The 21,451-nt window shown below is 40.1% G+C and overlaps 1 protein-coding gene and 1 long non-coding RNA gene across 2 annotated transcripts in view; both read left to right on the plus strand.

The window, feature by feature from the left end:
- Positions 1-1,862: 1,862 nt before the first annotated feature.
- LOC120544181 lies at positions 1,863-6,940 on the plus strand. Its single transcript, XR_005636465.1, has 3 exons — positions 1,863-1,978; positions 5,178-5,336; positions 6,541-6,940. It is a non-coding gene; the product is annotated as an uncharacterized LOC120544181 (long non-coding RNA).
- A 10,724-nt stretch (positions 6,941-17,664) lies between these two features.
- Positions 17,665-21,451, plus strand: part of LOC120544154 (complement C1q tumor necrosis factor-related protein 6-like) — a 61,908-nt gene continuing 58,121 nt past the window's right edge. Inside the window, exon 1 of the mRNA XM_039777751.1 lies at positions 17,665-17,876. Coding sequence (XP_039633685.1) covers positions 17,702-17,876 — 175 coding nt within the window. The 5' untranslated portion in view covers positions 17,665-17,701. The remainder of the gene's footprint in view (positions 17,877-21,451) is intronic.

Consider the following 21,451-nt stretch of genomic DNA (forward strand, 5'->3'; position numbering starts at 1 on the left):
GTGTGTGTGTGTTTGTGTGTGTTGTTGTGTGTGTGTGTCTCTATACTGTGTGTGTGTGTGTGTGTGTGTGTTGTTGTGTGTGTGTGTCTCTATACTGTGTGTGTGTGTGTGTGTGTTGTTGTGTGTGTGTGTCTCTATACTGTGTGTGTTTCTCTCCAGGTCCAAACTGACGCCATCCCCAGCCTAGACACCATGAGAGAGTTAACCCCCCCCCCCCCAGCCAAGAGCACGCCAGACCTGTAGGTGGAGGTGTTGTGGTGGCAAATTTTATTTTAACCATTATTGATTAATGATTTTAACCATTTGCTTAAAGATTGTTTTAAACCTCCACAAAATGCTGTTCCTTCCTCTTAGACTCTTAAAGGCCAGAGAGGGACAGCAGCAGCCATGAACTCTTAGCCTAGAAGCTTTATTTTGGAGAGAAACTAGCTTCTCATTTGTTTAACTTTTTAGCAGACGAAGTGGAGAAGGCCACAAGCCATGTCTCATTCTGCCTCCTGAGATAAACTGTTGTTTAGGCTAATGTTGGGAACAGAGAGCAGGGAGGAAGGTGAGGATGGTTTGACTTTTCATGATGTCCTCTTTTCAACAATGGCCAGGCTAAAAGATAAAGTTAGAGGGGTGGCTTGAGAGAGGTTTTGACTATATGATGATGTGATGTTTAGATTTTAGTTTAGTAATGCTCATTCAGTTGTACTGCGTGTATATGTGAATCTGTATTCTCATATTTTGCAAAATATAATAAATGCTCAAAGACCAGACTTTGGTTTAATTCTCAAACAGTCTTTATTCGTTTTTCATTTTATCATTGATATTTACTAAACTCTGCTGCTGCAAAGAAATGGCTGCATTCCACTTAGGAGAGGTCCTGGTATTAAACCATTACTGATGGCTGCATTCCACTTAGTAGAGGTCCTGGTATTAAACCATTACTGATGGCTGCATTCCACTTAGGAGAGGTCCTGGTATTAAACCATTAATGATGGCTGCATTCCACTTAGTAGAGGTCCTGGTATTAAACCATTACTGATGGCTGCATTCCACTTAGGAGAGGTCCTGGTATTAAACCATTACTGATGGCTGCATTCCACTTAGGAGAGGCCCTGGTATTAAACCATTAATGATGGCTGCATTCCACTTAGGAGAGGTCCTGGTATTAAACCATTAATGATGGCTGCATTCCACTTAGTAGAGGTCCTGGTATTAAACCATTACTGATGGCTGCATTCCACTTAGGAGAGGTCCTGGTATTAAACCATTAATGATGGCTGCATTCCACTTAGGAGAGGTCCTGGTATTAAACCATTACTGATGGCTGCATTCCACTTAGGAGAGGTCCTGGTATTAAACCATTACTGATGGCTGCATTCCACTTAGGAGAGGTCCTGGTATTGGTCATGCTGACTCACTGAAATATCTTACTGCACTGTAACCCTTTGATGTAAATTTACAGCTAAAATCTCACAGTATCTTACTGTTTTAATGTTATACAGGATCATACTGTAAGTGGCAATGCATTCTGGGAGAAAATAATGATATTACAGCACCATCACCAGAATGTTGCAGATTACAGGGATTTACTGTTAATCGCAGTGCATCTCGGGAAAATAAAGAAAAAAGCGGGAATTACAATTTGAATTTAAACATATTTATTTTTCTGACCAGTCTATTTTAAGACATGCAGCACATTTCACTGTTGCTACTCTTTCCAAATTATGCTTTAAGGGAAAAAAGTGGGATTAGCAGCTAATAATTAGTGAGAAAATATTTAGTATAACAGGACTATATCTTACGGCAAAGAGTGTGTCTATTATTTGTATGTGTATTCGTTTGTGGAGGGGAGGGGGGGAAGAGAGAACTTTTTCTCACGGTGACTGGCTCGGACTCGGTCGGTGATGCGTATCATCATTCAGTCTCTGAAGGAAAACGCATGGACAGTAGCAGCTGCATCAAGAGGACGCGATTTTTCAACATTCATGTAAGTTTCAAAATCTTTTTATTTGCCTGCATGCCTTGAAATGTTATTAAGGATAGTTTTATCGATTTATTTGTTGTCAGATATGGCAGCAGATCACTCAGTAACATTAACGTTAAGCTAGCTAGCTAGCTAGTAAAGTTAAGCATCAGTTAATGTTGGCTAACGTTAGCTGACAGGTCACGGTCACTAACGTTACCACTAGCTAACACAATTAGTTATCGTTAGAAGATTTCCTCAAGGAGCCTAACGTTAGACTGTACAGACCATTTGGGAGCGTGATCTTTAAAAATAAAACAAAAAAATCCTCAACACTGCTGAATCTCATATTATCTCTTTTTTTCTTCTTAAACTAAAGTTACTGTAACCTTACAGACTTTTTGTGTTCTCATATTTACTCCTAAAACTATAACTTTCGCTAGATAACGGACTTTTGTGCAAAAGAAGAGAACGGTTATAATATTGACGGTGTCTCTATCTATTTTCGAACGGTTTCATTGTCAATTTTGTGGCTTCATCTTTGTAATTTTTTTTATACTTTAGGCGGACTTTTTTGCTAATGAACATTGTTTAGTCATATTTGCTTAGTTTTACTTCTAAAACTAGCTATAACTTTAGATTACAGACTTTTTTGTGCAAACGAAGATATAATATTGACGTGTTATCTATTCTCAAACGGTTTTATTGTCAATTTTGTGGCTTCATATTTGTAATTTTTTTCAAAAACACATTTGGCGGACTTTTTTGTTAACGAACATTTGAAACTGTTCTATTGTAAACTCAGTGGCTTCATATTTGCTCCTTTTCCCATCTAAAACTAACTTTAGTTAACAGGCATTTTTCTTCTTTTTTGTATTTGTTGGATAAAGCCACAATGCCTAATATTTTCTTTTATATTTCTAGTCACCAAATTCTAATTCTACCATAGCCATACGCAGGGGTTACATTGGGCCGGGATCCGGGCTCAGCCGCGCACATACCATCTAAATATGTCACATACAATTTGATGAAAGTGATGCTTTTGACAACATGATATTGCTGCCCAGAACTGCAGACAATTCACCACCGCGGGTCAACTACATAACGCCAAAGTTTCTACGTCGGTAGGATTAACAGATAAAATGCCTTCCTCTTTTTTCTCTGCTGTTGCTACTGTCATAAGCTGCACTGTCTCTTCATGTGGCACATTATGTTTGGCACATTGTATGGGTCACTTCTTATACTAAAACAAGGTAATACAGTGTGTAATCATTAGTGATGACTGATTAACAGTAATGTAAATGCTAAATGCCCTAATACCTGTTGATACTACAACAATGCAGAGTATAGTATAGGCTCTTAAAGCCCATGTTGCAAGTTAACCACCACTGTTGATTAATAGGTACATATAGCACTCAATATATGTATATCATTGTTAAAAATGTCTCCAAATAGTGTTAAAGGCCAGTTTTTGTCAGGTTTTTGTCGTTTTTGGTATTAGTGGTTTTTTTTCGCAATTCGGTGATGACGTCACGTTGGGGAGACGTGTATCAGCCTGGTACTAGAACTATGGGGACTGACTGGGATGAGGAAGAGGGTTTTTTACTGTCCGTGAATAGCACCAAGTGAAAGTCAATGTTTTATTTATATCTAGTGACAGTGATCATGTCGTTAGTTCAGATAAGTACCGCTAAACTTATCTAGATCTAGAAAATACAAGGCATCATGCTAGCTATGTGCTAACTTGCCAGTCCCACCTGTGAAATCCCCCGGGTTTGTAAACACATAGATATGATTGATATCATGATTAGATATCTCACGTTTTGATGGTAGCCTACTAGCTCCAGTATCAACATATTTGCCTGGTGTTTATTTATTACTTGACGGGGATGCTGTTCAGCTTCTTACAAGTTTGTACAGCTAGCTAACGCTACGCCGACGCTAACGTAAGCGCAACAGCATTAGCCTAGCCGGCTAGGTAAATATTACGACTGCCTTCGAGTTTCCTATATTCGTCCACGTTGTCAACATAAGACTTGGGGCGTTAGTGCTCCTTTTGTACCATAACTTTATTGAATGAACGTTAAACTTCGGCCCTACGAGATGGTTTTGTTAGTTAGTTAGTTACACAAAAGCTAACTGGCTATAGTTAGCCTGCGCGATGCTAGCGGACATTAGCTAACGTTGCATAGCCAGCAAGCAGCTTCGGCGAAGCTAACCTCGGCAGCTAACACATCCATGTGTCTCCATTTCAAACATCGCTGCAGATTGACTGCTTTTAACAGCAGAGGTTGATTGTGGCCAATATACTGTCGTGTTAGCTCCCGAAACTACTGCCGATTGTCGGTTGCTGGCTGGCTACGCAACGTTAGCTAATCCCGCTAGCATACGTACAGGCTAACTATAGCCAGTTAGCTTTGTGTGTAATGTTACAAAAAAAACACCTATTTCGTAGGAGCGAAGCTTAATATTTCATTCAATAAAAGTATGATACAAAAGGAGCACTAACGCCACATGTCTTGTGTTGACAACGTGGACGCAGCTCTGAAGGCAGTTGTAATACCGACATTTAACTAGCAGTCTAAGCTAACGCTGTTGCGCTTAACGTTAGCAAACGTTACGTATCGTTAGCTAGCTGTTTAAACTTGTGAAAAGCCGAATAGCATCCCCGTCCCAAGCTGCCTTTCACTTAATATTCACATAATAAAGACACATTGACTCGGTCGAGACCAAAAGCCATATTTTGCCAGACCAGCGGCAGCAACCGTTGACCGGACAGTGAACCGAGACGGGGGCTTCGCGCATATCGTCTCCCCAACGTGACGTCTTGCAATGCATTGTGGGGGAAAGACAAACCGCTGTAAAATAGTACCTACTTTTCGTGTTATATTCTGTTTTGTGATACCTAACAACATCAAATACATGAATACCAGTTTAAATGTTTATTACCAACAAGCAATTACCACAAATTCGTTGGAAAATTAAACTTGCAACATGGGCTTTAACATTACAGTTTTGCACATATCATGTAAGACTCAATTTCTCGGCATACCCCGACCCCCTAGTGAGAGCACCCTCACATAACAAATCGCACTTAACCCTCGGCCATACATATGAAGACATACAATCAAATTGTGTGGATATAAATAAATTCAGATCAAATTAATTTGAACAGTGAAATCATATTGTTGCCATTTCGATTAACTATTCATATTTCTTTCAGGTCCAGCTTTGCTCAGCGGTGGTTTGTGAGCGTGGAGGGCTAGGTTGTCAGTGAGGGAGTGTCCTTTGTGCTGGGGCTTGCTGTTCTAATGTCAACTTTCTACAACTTTAACCTGCAATACCAGGACTATGCTGCATGGTCGTTGGAGTTCATTCAGAGGTAGGAGATTTCCACACATATTACACACCTGGATTGACTTTTTATTGATTAAGTTCTCCGAGATTAGAATTTCAGTAGCTAAAGCTGCTGATGTACTACAAGCATATACATTTACTAAAATGTAAAAAAAATAATAAAAATACTTAGGGGTTTGACGTCATTTCGCGACACCAAATCTGGATCGGGTGAAACCAAACCAAAACTATAGGTCTGCTTGTGCACAGCTCATTTGGTGTACAATGTGCAGCACACAATAGGCTGTAAGTACCTATCGTCACCCGTCACGCTGTAGCAGCAGCTCTGTACTAGAGATGCACCGGATTGACCGGCGGGTGACCTGCCGAATTAGCGATTTGCACGTGATCGGCCCGGTCACGGTGTGTGAAGCGGGTCCGCCTCTATTCTCCGACATGCACTCTCACTCTCTTTGTTATTTATATATTATTGTATAGCCATTACCTGTTTTCCCTGCTAATAAATCACATATTTTTAGTTGAATATTGGATGTGAAAAGAAGGAAATGGTTCTAACATTTACTAACTTTAGATGTGTGTGGATTACCCACACCAGGAGTAATTATATAGTTCTATTTTATAGTGATCCATTATCTGTTCAAAACATGTTCTATAAAAGAAAAGATAGAAAATAAATATTTGCGTGTGCTTTAAAGTGGTTAGAATTAGTTTTTATCGGAATCGCCTAAAATTGGTATCGGCAGATCAAACTCAATGAAAAATCGGAATCGGCCTAGAAAGTTGTAATCGGTGCATCTCTAGTAACTACCTACCATTAAGCAGCATTGTTACATTTTGTGACATTTCAAAATAATAGAATGTTTTTTCTCATTCAAGTTTTCTAAAATCATACTGTAAAAACACAGCTCTAATGTTCATGAAATATTCTCCACAAATGCAGGAGGAAAAAAAGTCTACTTAATAATTGTATTAGGCTTTAAAATATGTTTTCCAGAAATGACATACTTATGGAGATTTCTTAATTATTGGTAACTGTATTTATTTCCTTTGGAATGTGTACTTATACATTGGTATAAATATTATACTGTTTTTAAACAGTAGCCGAATACTACTTGTATAAGAAAAACACAAATTAAGGTGTAGCTCCTTTAACACTGAAAGACTATATGTTCTCCAAAATTAACCGTTTCTTCACTAACCTATAGCATTTGTGTTACATTGTCATTTAGAATCTGCATGGGGATTAATCCTGAGAGAGGATCAAAGGCATACAGTGGACAGGCACCCAGCAGAAAAACTGGATAGATGGTCCAGAAGAAACCATCAACAGTGAACCTGCATGTCTGCACCCTAATCAGGAAGCTCAACGACTTCAAGTGGGACTTTGTTTGATCTTCTCTCATAGCATTGTATTGTTTAGGTGCAGATACCATTTGTCAATTATCAATGAACAATATATGCCGATAAATACTGATCGATTTTGTGTTGTTTAGTTTAGTTATTGCAGCTGATAGAGCTGTATTATTGTATTGGCCAGTTTCCCTGTTTGCAGTGTATTGGGATCGTGACTGGCTATATAATGGTGTGTGACTCCATGGAGCTCAACAGGGACTTCTCAATTTTTTTTTACGGTGGTTCCAGAAGTGTTTCATTGACATTTCCAAAAATTGCTCATATATAGGTTTAACCCTGGAACTGAGCCAACCAGCTACAAGATGAGTTACTAGTTTTGGTGATTATAAAACATTTGATTCAGCACTAAAAAACATTTTGAAAACAAGTTACAATACTGTGTAGAGAAACTATCGTAGATGTTCAATGGTAGAGGCTCACTCTAGCCGTTCACGGTTTTGTGGATACGGTAAACGTGTCTATGGTAACGAGTTGGGCCAATCAGAGACATTACTGTTACACTTAGGATTGTGGGTAGTGTAATTTCTCTCCATAAGATCACACATAAAACATGTTTTTCTTAATGCAAGTTTGATTTCATACGGACCTCTTGCTTTTACAACCTTGTAGCTCGGGGTCAGTCTGCCTCGGATGATTTAGATTGCTAATGATAGACACATTTTCTATTGTATGCAGACGATGCGTATGTTGATGTCACGTAACACCGCGAAAACGGGTGTTAACTTTTTCTGCTACGGCATTGATACAGTTCACAAAACTGCAAACTGCTGTACCTTTCTTTAAACGGTGCTGTATACTCACATGATATTTACTATACAGTATAAATAAAGAGTTAATTAGATTTTGAATCTTGCCTTTTTTCATTGTTATTTAGGACTGATTATTTATTGCAGTCTTCCCTAAGGTAGAATTTAAAGCTGCAGAATTTCTTTTTCTGCATCAGTATTCTGAGATTTTTATAATAGTATTACTTTATGCTGCCAACACAAGTGTATACATGTAAAACAAATTAAATAATACATTTATTTACAGTAAATAAAAAAAGACATGAACATAAAAGGATATTTTAGATTTACAATGTAATATTGGCGAAGTAGCTGCCAGTAAAATACAGTAAATTAAAATAATACAGTAAGAAACTGTATGTCTATTTACAGTAAAATACCTTAAATTTAAAATACAGTATGCCTACTGTAAATAAACAGTAGTTTACTGGCGAAGCTGCTGCCAGTATATTACTGTAAATTCAAATACAGTTAGTAACTGTATTCCTGTTTACAGTTAAGTACTGTAGTTTTAAAATACAGTACTTAACTGTAAATAAACAGTAGTTTACTGGCGAAGCTGCTGCCAGTATATTACTGTAAATTTACAGTAAAAAGTTTTACAGTGTGGGACACTTGATGGAACTGAGCCATCGTTAAGGTTGTGCTGTTCCTACTATGACGAGTCAAGATGTCTGCTGGGAGAAAGGTCCGTGTCCCCAACAGTGAAAATAAAATGGTGCATTTGATGCTTTCTCTTCCTCGTCAGACACCATGTCAGCGAGCCCTCTGTTCTCTGGAGGTTTCGGGACCAGTCCGTGGTTTCTGGCGCCTGTGTTGCTGATATATTTACGGTCCAGAATGTTTCTGCTTCACCAGAATAAAAAGACTCAACATGTGAAATGTGAAGTCAGCTTAATGTGAGACGAGTAAATAATAACCTGATCTGATCCCACAGTGGTGCTCTGGTTTATCATTACAGTCAATAATAAAGAAAAATCATCATCTTAAAATAGAATGTATGCTGTCTCTCGTCTCCCCCTCTCATTCCCCCTGCTCTGGTGCTCTGGTGTTTCCCCTCTCATTCCCCCTGCTCTGGTGTTTCCTCCTCTCATTCCCCCTGCTCTGGTGTTTCCCCTCTCATTCCCCCTGCTCTGGTGTTTTCCCCTCTCATTCCCCCTGCTCTGGTGTTTCCTCCTCTCATTCCCCTGCTCTGGTGTTTCCCCCTCTCATTCCCCCTGCTCTGGTGTTTCCCCCTCTCATTCCCCCTGCTCTGGTGTTTCCTCCTCTCATTCCCCCTGCTCTGGTGTTTCCCCTCTCATTCCCCCTGCTCTGGTGTTTCCCCTCTCATTCCCCCTGCTCTGGTGTTTCCTCCTCTCATTTCCCCTGCTCTGGTGTTCCCCCCTCTCATTCCCCTGCTCTGGTGTTCCCCCTCTCATTCCCCCTGCTCTGGTGTTTCCCCTCTCATTCTCCCCTGCTCTGGTGTTTCCCCTCTCATCTCCCCTGCTCTGGTGTTTCCCCCTCTCATTTTCCCCTGCTCTGGTGTTTCCCCCTCTCATCCCCCTGCTCTGGTGTTTCCCCCTCTCATTCCCCCTGCTCTGGTGTTTCCCCCTCTCATTCCCCCTGCTCTGGTGTTTCCCCCTCTCATTCCGCCTGCTCTGGTGTTTCCTCCTCTCATTCCCCCTGCTCTGTTGTTTGTCTCGTTTCCTCCTTTCATTCCCCCTGCTCTGGGTACATCCCCTCTCATTCCCCCTGCTCTGGTGTTTGTCTCTTGTTTCCTCCTCTCATTCCCCCTGCTCTGGTGTATCCCCCTCTCATTCCCCCTGCCCCAGGGAAATTTTGAGCATCAAAGACTTCATTTCCTGCATTTTTATACACTGTTATGCACCAATTCACAGCTGAGATATCTTTATTTAGCCTATGCAAAGAAAAAACACACATGCCAATTCAAAATATGTTTTATATTAAAAAAGGAAAAAATGTGTGTGCCTGTGTACCTGTGTCTGTGTGTGTGTGTGTGTGTGTGTGTGTGTGTGTGTGTGTGTGTGTGTGTGTGTGTGTGTGTGTGTGTGTGTGTCTGTGTGTGTGTGTGTGTCTGTGTGTGTGTGTTGTGTGTGTGTGTGTGTGTGACTACCTGATGTTGTTATGTGTGACTGTTATATTAACCCTCGTATTATGTTGAAACAAAATGACATTGATGATGTTACGGGTCAAAATGACCCATACAGTGTAAATACACTCAAAACAAACCTTTCTTTACTCAAAACAAACATTTTTTTCCCCAAAACTATTTTTACCAATTATTTAGTGAAAATATTTCCGGTATACACTTGCATATTCCATGCATAGCTAAATTTGGCATCCTAGGATGCCCATATTTTGATGCCATACTTGGCAGGCTTGTTGGGCATTTACTGTCAGAAGGGACATCACCCCCTGAATGGAACAAGGCGTTCGTCTACAGTGACATGGGGACCAGGATTGTACAAGACAGGTAAAATTTCGACCCATTTATCCCATACATCTCTGATCGCAGCTAGTTTGTCTCTTTCACGTCGAACCAGCTCTTGTTGCGCGGAAAATAAAATACATATGAGCTTTCGTGTGAATTGACTCCAACGACATTGTTGCTCGAAATATTGGCCTTCCACTCTCTTCATTCCACAGACTGGCAGTTGTTTCTCCCTTTGACTTGTACACTCCAGCTTACCAGGATTTCAATGTATGCATGCAAGTCAATCTGATACAGTGGCTTCCATTTCTCTTGAAATACACCCCTCCCCTGCAGGGGCGGATCTACCTGGGTGGCATAGGGTGGCAAATGCCACCCTAAAAGAAAGCCTTGCCACCCCAGTTGGCAGCAACGAAATAAAATGATGCCAGAGCGGCAAGAGCCTGATTTGTTTAGAAAAAGAGTGGCGCAAAGCGAGGGAGCCAGGAGTCGCGAGGAAAAAACAGATTAACTATCTATCAAGAAATGAAATTATAATGAAAGCACAGTGCTAGCATAGTTGCAATGCTGATTTTGAGATGATACAAATCAGGTTGAAGAACGTTATTTTGCTAACTATAGATATAATGTTACTGAGGTCTGACGTTTGTTCTGTGTGAAGTAGGCTAAAAAAGCTAATATTGATTCAACGTCTGTCAAGGAAAACATTGTAAAGTTACTTTGAATCTTACACAAATGAAGAGGTGCCATTTTGTAGTGTGTACATAGGCCTACTATTTCTCATCAAACTGGGATCAAATTCAGTATATATACGTCTGCCATATGTTGCCAACCCTCAAAAATTACTGCCCCCCTCTCGCCACCCCATGAATATTTTTCTAGACCCGCCCCTGCTCGCCTACAAGTTGGTCATGTCCAGTATGATCCTCTCTATTGGTTGTAATATGAAGAGATGAAATAATGATTGAATTTCATCAAGTAGAGTGGCAGAAAGGCTTGTGGGGCTTGGAGTCATTTTGATGACAGTCTGACCATTTTATGTTACCATCTTTAGCTGTCCAGGTCCCCTCTGTTGAGGATGATTGCTGCCCATTGTTTTCAGCTAATGTAGAGACTACACCAGACTGGTCCTCTAAATCCTCTTCATAGGAAAATTCTCAATCTGGATTGTCAATAGCATTGTCTCGGTCTCTGAAAGATCCTCTGACTCTGAAATCTCTTCCTCTACATCACTATTACCATCAAAAATCTGTGCTAAAACTTCTTCAGTTGCAAATCTTTTGGAGCCCTTTTTGTAGTGTGCGTGTCAAAGAGATGACATTACAACAGTGAAGAGGACAAGCACGAGAAAGCTGCTCCTCCTTTACACACACACGCACACATACACACACACATATACACACACATACACACACACACATACACACACACACACACACACACAGAAACACACACACACACAGAAACACACACACACCTGGTTCTAAATGGGTGTTGAAAGTCTCTGGGTCAAAATGACCCACAACATCATCTTTGTATACAAACTCTGAACAGACATTCCACTACACATCAGTGTGTCCAGATTTAATGAACAAGTTCATGACCCTAAATGAGGAAATGTCATACAATTTCATGAAGAAAAATATAGATTAACCAGTATTTTGGTCAACACAAAAACGCAGATGGGTCAAATTGACCCTTAACATAATACGAGGGTTAATGGTGCAAGACATGTTTCAGCAGCTACCAAGTAAAACTGGAATCTACTGTATTCAAATATTATTTCTTCAGAAATGGCGCGGTCATTGGAGCATCTTACAGCTAATATCCCCCAGTACAGAAGGTGTGTCTCAATATCCGTGAAAAGATCCTGCTAACCCGGTTAAACAGTAACACTGCACCTTGGATTACATTAAGGTGGATATGTTTTTAGTGTTTACTCTGTACCATTTATATTTTATTGTATGTCTGTATGTTATCAACATGTAACTTTGCTGCCTTCTTGGCCAGGACACCATTGATTTATAAAGGTCAAATATAAAATAAATTAAAGCTGCAAGCAGCGTTGGACGGGCCCTCGCACCTCCTTGCGCGTCGGGGTTACAGGTGAAACCAAGGTGACACATGGGACTGGAACCAGGTCTCCTGGGTTGTTTAACCCATCCACCCCCCCAACCTGTGTCTTGATGCAGAGCTTCAGTCTTTAATACTACTCCCTACAGTCATTCTACGTTATCTTCCAGCAACGTGGTCGAGCAGTGGTGACTCTGTCAGCCCAGTGCGTCTCATACAGAGGCTCAAGGGTGCCTTGTGGGTCGGTATCAGACTGGGGGCCACTGACCAAGCTGCTGTATTTGACAAGTTAAGAGTGAGAACCGGTTGAGAATGTCAGATATTACTGCAAAACAGACAAACTTTCTTACAAAATAGATTATTTTTTTCACTAGTAATTGTTTGCATCATTATCACCATCTGGAGGGCATTGTGTTCACCATTTATCCATCTCGTGGTATGTCCACAAATGGATGACATGGATGAATGAACTGCATGAAAAGCAAACAAAAGAATGACTGATAAACATCGTCAAATGTGCTGTAACAACACAAGCGGGCAGAGACTACATGCTCTCTCCATCTTTCTGTTTAGTTTCATGTTGTCTCAGAACAAACTTCCTTGTTGAAAGCAATCATCCAGAAAACAGGATGTGTTACAGGACACCTGAGGTGGTGAGGAGAGGTAAACAGCAGCGTGAGAGGGAAAGCGGATTCGAGGAGGGTAAAAGAGAAGCTCGCTGCTATCTGACCCCTCTCAGTCAGACTGACTGTATCGTATTGACTTATGGCTCAAACACACAGGCCTGTTCCAGGATTATCACGCTGGATGGTTGCATGAAGGTCCGTGATGTGATCTTTCACATTGCCGGATGTGTCTGAGATGTGAAATATAAGTATTGGTTGAAGATAGCTCTAGTTTTACAGTCCATGGATAGAAGCAGGGACATTGTTCTTGCATGCAGTGTCATCTGTTTCAGGGTTTTCTTCAAGGGCAATTGATGCTTTCCATAATGAGATTTACTGTGGAAACTTGTGCAAAGTCTTAGCCATCCAACCAGTAAGTGAAAGCGCTGATAATGTTCTTGCCATGTTTATTAAAATCAACCTCAACTGCTAAACGTATCTTCTTATCTTCAACACTCACATACCTGGTAGCCTCAGTGGTGAATCAATGAGACTTTGGATAGCATGTCTTTCTGATCAGGGACACTGAGGTCTTTTTGACATCTGTCTTTGTGGCTGCTCTGAAGGTGGATGATGTCATCCTACCACTTCTCTCATCAAAACAGGTTTTGGACTTAGACTGTGCTTGAGTCTCCTCTACAATATCACTCTGAAAATATGATTCAAATAGTTTCATAATTACATTAAAGCTGCGAGCAGCGATGGACGGGCCCTCGCGCCTCTGCGCGCGTCGGGGTTACCGGCGAACGCCGCTCCTTGCGACCGTGCATTTGCGCGGCACTCAGACGCCGCAAACCGCCACCAATGAAAAGGGAACTCCCCGCCGAGTTCAACGATAGCTCACACAAGACTCTACGTCATACGGTTCATTAGCTGTGAAAGGGGGTGTGGCTAAAGCATAGGGGGCGGGTCCAACCATCACCAATTAAAAATGAAGCCTCTGCTGAGATGAATGATACCTCACAAAAGACTCTACCTTAAATGGGTCAGCATGTATGAAAGGGGGCGTGGCTTAAACATAGGGGGCGGGTCAAACAATCACCAATGAAGAAAGAAGTCTATGCTGAGTTCAATGATACCTCACACAAGGTTATACCTTAAACGGTTCAAATGTTATGAAAGGGGGCGTGGCCTGAGTAAGTGGGCGTGGTCATATTATAGGGGGCGGCTCAGTATCACATGTAGACCACACATTCTGAGTTTCATGCAAATCGGATGATGTTTGTCATATAAGGCAGATTTCCTGGGGCCAGGGGGGGGCGCTATGACCAAAAGTCAATTTTGGCCTGTAGGTGTCCTCAGGCCTGGACCCTTGTCAATCGTGAGAAATTTCGGGCAGATACAACAACGTACACTCAAGTTACAACAACTTCTTTGTTCATCGCTAAACACTCAAAATGGCCGCCACGCCCACACCGTCTGACGAAAAGTTTTTCTTTTAATAACTTTTCATCGTTAAGGTGTTGGGATGGTACAGACCAAGTTTGAAGTCCATCGGATGAAATCTCTAGGAGTTTGTTAAGGTATAGCACCTTGACTTTTAGGCCTACTTCCTGTTGCCACTAGGGGGCGCTATGACTTTAAGTAAATATCGGCCTTTATTTGTCCTCAGGGTTGGACCAACAGAGCCCGTTGCTCTGGACGGAGACCAGTGAAGGATATTAGAAGCACTTTTCCGGTGATCTCTTCCCTTACTGCGCAGCCTCCAACTGACAGAGACAACGTAGATGTGACGTGAGCAACCTGTCTGAAAGTGTGAAGTCTTCTGGTAGCTGTGCCGAGAGAAATCTCAATCATTCCCAATCTTACAGAGACGGAGAGCGTAGGTATATGTAAGGAGATAACATAGGCACAGGCTAATTACTGATCACTAACATGCTAGTTAACATTAGTCATTACTGATCACTAACATGCTAGTTAACATTAGTAATTACTGATCACTAACATGCTAGTTAACATTAGTCATTACTGATCACTAACATGCTAGTTAACATTAGTCATTACTGATCACTAACATGCTAGTTAACATTAGTCATTACTGATCACTAACATGCTAGTTAACATTAGTCATTAAACCTAAACAGCTAATGGAAGTCCAAACTGCCTGTGAGCTTCTCCTGTACTATACGGTAATTCCTCTACTGTGTGACAGTAAGTCTCGTGGTTATGACCCAATCGTTAGCCTATTGTTATAAAAGCGTCTGCTACGGAGCCATAACGTGAGCTACAAGGTAATGGAGCCTTTTATACATTGTCGTGTTTCTTTAGAATTAAACAACGGACAAATAGAGTCTTTAAACTCTTCAGATGTAAAGTTATTCGCAGTCAAGTGACGTAAAACCAAAATGGCGGTCAGTGGAATGCTAACAGGAGGTGATCCCTTTGTAGCAACAAATGGCAAAATGGCGCCATCGAAGGTTCGCGTTCTGAAGCAAAGCTTAGCCCCTTGGGTTGGACTCTTATGACTCCTGAAAAGTTTCGAGGTAATCGGACAACGTACAGTCGAGTTACACCCACTTCCTGTTTCGGCGGCGAAACACACAAAATGGCCGCCCCGCCACGGCCACGCCCTATGACGAAAAGTTTTTCTTCTTAAGATGGTACAGACCGAGTTTGAAGTTGATCGGATGAAATCTCTAGGAGGAGTTCGTTAAAGTACGACATGTGGAAATGGCCAAAATCGCACTAATTTCGAACTTTGAAATCAAAATGGCGGACTTCCTGTTGGGTTTAGGGTATGGCTCTAATGAAGTTTTTTGTACATCTTGACATGTTACATATGTGGACCAAGTTTCGTGAGTCTACGTTAAATGCACTGCAGGGGCTCAATTTTCTTAACTTTGTAAGGGGCGCTAGCGAGCCATCTTTGTGCGCCTATTCCCGAAACCCTTAAAATACGTACATTTTCACCAGACTTGATGCGACCGCCAAATTCTGTGAGTTTTTGAATATGTTAAGCCCCTCAAAAAGCCAATTCATTTGACGGGAAAATAATAATAGAAGAAAGAATAATTCCTTCAGTTTCAATAGGGCCTTCGCCGCTGTCGGCGCCCCTAACCCTAATTATAAAGGGTGTAAATGTATAAATGTAGTCGGACAACATTTATGTACAGTACATGTTTCCGTTTATATTTGATTATTATCTCTAAGCTCTTGGCTTCAGTTATTGTAAACAATACTAAACAAAATAAATAAATGATGTACCTGTGCTTTTGTTACAGTTATGTGTTCAAACAATGCTACTGTCTTGTAACTCTGCTAGATTTTCCTCCCTTGTCTGCTTGTCATAAAGATTTGTGAGGGGTTCTGGTAGATCTAGCAGGACAGCTTTTGGTCCATATGATGCTGTGTAGTCTGTTATAACAGAGAGGTCTGCTGGCTTTATGATCTGTCCCTCATTTGGAGAGGTTGTTGTAAAGTTGGGCCTGCTCTGTATGGGTCAGAGGTGGGAAAGCTGGTGGTATGGCAGAGTGGCCTTTGGATGATCCCTGTTTATGCCTTGTTGTGTGTTGTTAAAAATGATCCTTCCCTTGCTGATATTCTACTCTTTTCAACAATTCCTCACTTGGTGTGGCCCACTTGCACTTCTTTGATGTGACAGCTATGTCTTCTTCTCTTTCCTGGTTATGCTGCCATACCCTGAACAACACAGCTGACATATGGGAGCAGTACTCACCCAGTCCAGCTGTGCAATTTTATTGCAATTTTATTGGGCTCCTAACACAACCCCATCATTCCTGAGAACCACCCATGGGTTCAACTGAGGATCATTCAGTCTCTGGGAATGACTTGTACCTGTAAGTTGTACCTTTAATAAAGATGTAATGGCATTTTTGTGACTAAAAGTGCACTGATATAATGTACGTTAGCCAACGTTAGTAGGTAACCGGTGCACAAGGGCTGTGAGCACCCACAGAGGAAAAGGGGGGAACCGCCACTGCAAATTATCATTCCTCCTGATTCTCTCCACTGAGTGACTCCTTTTAATTTGGTGGATTGGTCAATCATTTCTCTGTAGCCTAGTGGACAACCACTAGAAGAACCTTTACACCATGTTTCCTGAAGGACAACAATAGTCATGTTTCCATCAAAGTCTTTTTAAGTATCGCATTAGAATATGTTGATGGAAACGGCAAAATAAAAAAAACACCTCAAATTCACAAAACAAATTATCCTTGCTTGAGGTGGTTTTTGGCTTTTTCGAAAAAGAGTTCATGTGTAAAATGGGAGATGGAAAAAGCTTTGCAGAATAAGTTGTGACGAAGCAAACATGTAACTCACATGACTATAGTCCTGGTATCCATCGGATGGGGGAAGGATTGGGATCCTGGTGCGTAGTGGAGTTGTGGTGAGCTGTTGAATGTGCCTCAGACACGTCGGCAAAATTGACGAATTGGTTGAATTGGACATTGAATGTCTGAATTTCTGGGTTCCCAGTCAGAAACTATATATGTGTCTATGGCATAGACATTAAAACAGGTCTATGGTCGGAAATGTCAACTCTGAAAGATATATTATTTGCTTTATTAAAGAAATTGACAAAGACGAAAACTCAGGATATTTACATTTACTCGATCATATTATTTTAGTTAGTTTTGCAAAAATACTTTACGGTTTGAGTTAGTTATTGTTTTTTTGTAATGCCTCATTTTTATTTTATTTCAGTTAACAACAATGTTATTTCCCTCATAGTTTTTATTATTTTGTTCGTTTTCGTTAACAATTATAATCTTGGTCAACATAAAAACACATGGGAAGATAAGGCTAAGTTTAAAGGTACCCTTATATATAATCATAGATCATCAATGTGTTTATCTTCACTGGAAAATGTTCTGTGATACGGGGAAGAAGTGGTTACACCCTTGTTAATCAAACTGACGATTACACATCATGTGTGACAATGTAAATTAACAATTCAACATCTGTGACGTCCTTTTTGCTGTTGTTTTTTCTGTAGCCTTCTATATAAACCTCACACAGGTTTACAGACGGCACAATTCAACAGTAAGCTGCCAGTGCGAGAATGAAGATCTCTGTGAGTTTTATGCTGTTGCTGCTGCTCGGCGCTGTCTCTGCAAGTGAAAGTTTTGAAAGCAAGCTGGCTTTTCCTCAAGACATCTACGCTGCGCTGAGAGAGATGACTGCTTCGTTGGTTCAACTGAAGGCTGACATGACGCTGTCGCAAAGAGAGACTCAAGGTACAGTAATAAACTGTTTGCATTGTGTCAAAGCAATTCAGAAATATCCAAAAGGAGAGAAATAAGTATTTTTCTATGTAATGGAGCAAAGTAGGGCTGAAACTAAGGACTTTGTTCATTGTGGATTAATGTGTGGAATATCTTCTGGATGAGTTGTTCTGTCTCTAAAAGGTGGATCAGAGTTTCCCAAAAAGCCCAAAATGACGTCCTCAAATGTCTTGTTTTGTCCACAACTCAAAGATATTCAGTTTTCTTTCAGAGAGGAGAGAAGAAATAGAAAATATTTATATTTAACCCCTTAACACTCCTGTAAAATTAGCCAAAAACGCCTATCCAAGGCATACCCATTGTAAATTGGAAGCTGGTTCTTGAACCATTTGCTCTACAACTAGAATTACTGTAAGAGCTATTGGCTTTGAGTATTAGAAGTTTGAATATACTGGAAAATATTTTTTGATGTCTGTCTGCATTATTTTTTATAGAAAAATGCCTGTTGATGACTATTGCTGGGACCTATTTACGGTGGCCGGGAAGTGCAATGCAACATTACAAAGAATGAAACACTTTTACAAAGCTTGAGACAAATTTACATTTTGGAAAACAAAATAACATTTTAGAAAACAAATTTACATTTTTGAAAACAAAATAACATTTTAGAAAACAAATTTACATTTTGGAAAACAAAATAACATTTTCGAAAACAAATTTACATTTTAGAAAACTAATTTACATTTTCGAAAACAAATTTACATTTTCGAAAACAAATTAACAAGATGCAAAACACTTTTACCAGTCCCGAAACAATAGGCTCGTTCGAGATGAGCTTTTCACCAACTGCAAGAGCCAGGCGGACGCAGGTGGACCCAGGGCATGCTGGGAAACGCAGGCCTCTCAGCTGATCGAACAGCTGATTGGTTCAGAATCGACTCAACATGATGACGTTTTATATAAACCTTTTATTGATTTTCAATCGGAGGGATTTTAACTGTGATTTGTCTGATTTAAAAGCTTATTCTGTACAGAACACATGTTGTGAGGCTGATAGTTGTGTTTAAAAGTCAGAGAGACTAAATCTGTTCAGATTACAGATCATCTACAGTCTGTTGTTTATTAAAATCAGCAACAGATCGCATGTAGAGAATTTTGACAGCTACTTTGTCATAATAGAAACAACTGGAGACTGTGTAGGAGCTGATATAGGGGTCTGATAACATTTTATTAAATCGGAATCGGACCACCGTGTTTCTGTCACTTCCTGTTCAGCCTGAAGGCTGCTGGAGTCAGCTGGAAACTGTCCGACTTGAGAGCGGACTTTTGTCCCCGCCCCCCGCTGCTGCCGCCTGCTCTCGTCTACTTTACAGGCGAGGCGCAGTTCATCTCAAACGAGCCTAAATTTACAAATGACAGATTCTTCACGGAAAGGGAATGTACCACATACCGGAAGTGATGAGGTGTTGTTGGTGAGCGCAATTTGTGTTGTTGTGAGTGAGTATATGGCGTGAATGAAGTTTATGGTGACTTTACGTGTGGTCGGTGTTTGGAGTTTTTATATGACGCGGACCTGACAGAAACATTGGAAAAACAGGGAACGATCGACAGCCGCGGCCGGATCGGCGAAAGCTACAGGCAGGGCCTGAGTCCGTCGCAGCTGCAGGACCTGGAGCTCACTGCCCATTCCTGGGAGCCAAAAACCGAACCACGCAGCTGGAGACCCAGGCCGTATTGCTGGGCCCGCTTGAGGGAAGGGAAGCCCGGGAGAATCAGATCCAGGACTGAACGGAGCGGACTGTCACAGCCTGCTGAAGTTTAAATCACAGGTTTCCAAAGGGAGTCTGGCGGGAATCAGACTGTGGACCTACGAAACACGACTTAAAGTCTTGTTAAATAAATAAATACATGCAGAAATAAATGAATCATTAGTGGGGGAGTGAAGCCTGGACATTTCAGTCTGTTTAAACTTCACTTTGAAGCAGAACCTCTTAGTTCAGAAGGGTGAAGTTTCCGTTTGTACTCATATCTGTGAACTGATTATAATAAATATTCTTTGTATTAACACATTAATTAGTCTCTTTGTCTTTTGTTTAAAAAACTAGAACATCGCATGAGATTTTGACGACTTATAGTGATTTTATTTCGTTAGACCTTTGCCTACATTGACGCTGATGCATTACGGGACGGCCCATAGACAGTATATAAAGGGAGTGCCTCCCCTGTTCCAAGATGGCGGCTCTATTGACGCATTCGATCCATAACTGCCATAGTCAAGGCGACATGTATACAACACCTCATCACTTCCGGTATGTGGTACATTCCCTTTCCGTGAAGAATCTGTCATTTGTAAATTTGTTTCGGGACTGGTAAAAGTGTTTTGCATCTTGTTAATTTGTTTTCTAAAATGTAAATTTGTTTTCTAAAATGTAAATTTGTTTTCTAAAATGTTAATTTGTTTTCTAAATTGTAAATTTGTTTTCTAAAATGTTATTTTGTTTTCCAAAATGTAAATTAGTTTTCATGTAAAATTTGTTTTCCAAAATGTAAATTTGTTTTTCAAAATTAAATTTGTTTCTCCAAAATGTAAATTTCTTTAAAATTTTATTTTGTTTTCCAAAATGTAAATTTGTTTTCTAAAATGTTATTTTGTTTTCCAAAATGTAAATTTGTTTTCTAAAATGTTATTTTGTTTTCCAAAATGTAAATTTGTTTTCTAAAATGTTATTTTGTTTTCCAAAATGTAAATTTGTTTTCTAAAATGTTATTTTGTTTTCCAAAATGTAAATTTGTTTTCCAAAATGTAAAAGTGTTTCATTATTTGTAATGTTGCATTGCACTTCCCGGCCACCGTACCTATTAGTCTGAAAACACAACTGGGCTATAACAAGAAGTCTTACATAGTCCCAGTTGAAATTTCATATCAATATCTCATAAAATGAATATTTTACACCTGTTGTTGTATGGGTATATGTCTAGGCGTTTACAAAAACTGATATTTTGGTGAACCTAAAAGGACCCTTGGTAATGATGGTCACATACCTAGACTAAAAAGACTGCTACCCATGAACATTTGACATTATAGTCATCATTCAGGGCTCTATTCAAAGGTTACATTAAGAGCTATCCTCTCTCATATCCAGAATCACTGTCAGTATTTCTGACACAGAGTAACAGAAGCATAAACACAATATATTGCAGTTTTGTAATTTTGTGTGTACAAAAAAGTCAAAACAAGTGGTAAGGTGGAAAAGTAGTGTATAAAAGTGTATTAACAAAATATTTACAGCTATTAACTTATCTAAATACACATATTTACAATTATGTATGTACAGGTTATCTGCTACATGAGACAAAGCACAAAGAACGTTTGAAGACACAAAAAGGACCTTTTGGTAAAAAATGTCAAATAAGTGCTATGGTGAAAAAATAGTGCAAAAAAAGCATTACTATATAACTATTTACACATCTAAATCCACATATATTTACAGGTTATTGGCAACATGCCAGAGATTGTAAAAATCGCAAGTGACAAAGCACAAAGGACATTTGAAGACCCATAAAGGAACCGTTGGTAAAAATGGTCA

The sequence above is a fragment of the Perca fluviatilis genome, chromosome 16 (genome assembly GCF_010015445.1).
Source record: "Perca fluviatilis chromosome 16, GENO_Pfluv_1.0, whole genome shotgun sequence".
Lineage (NCBI taxonomy): Eukaryota > Metazoa > Chordata > Actinopteri > Perciformes > Percidae > Perca > Perca fluviatilis.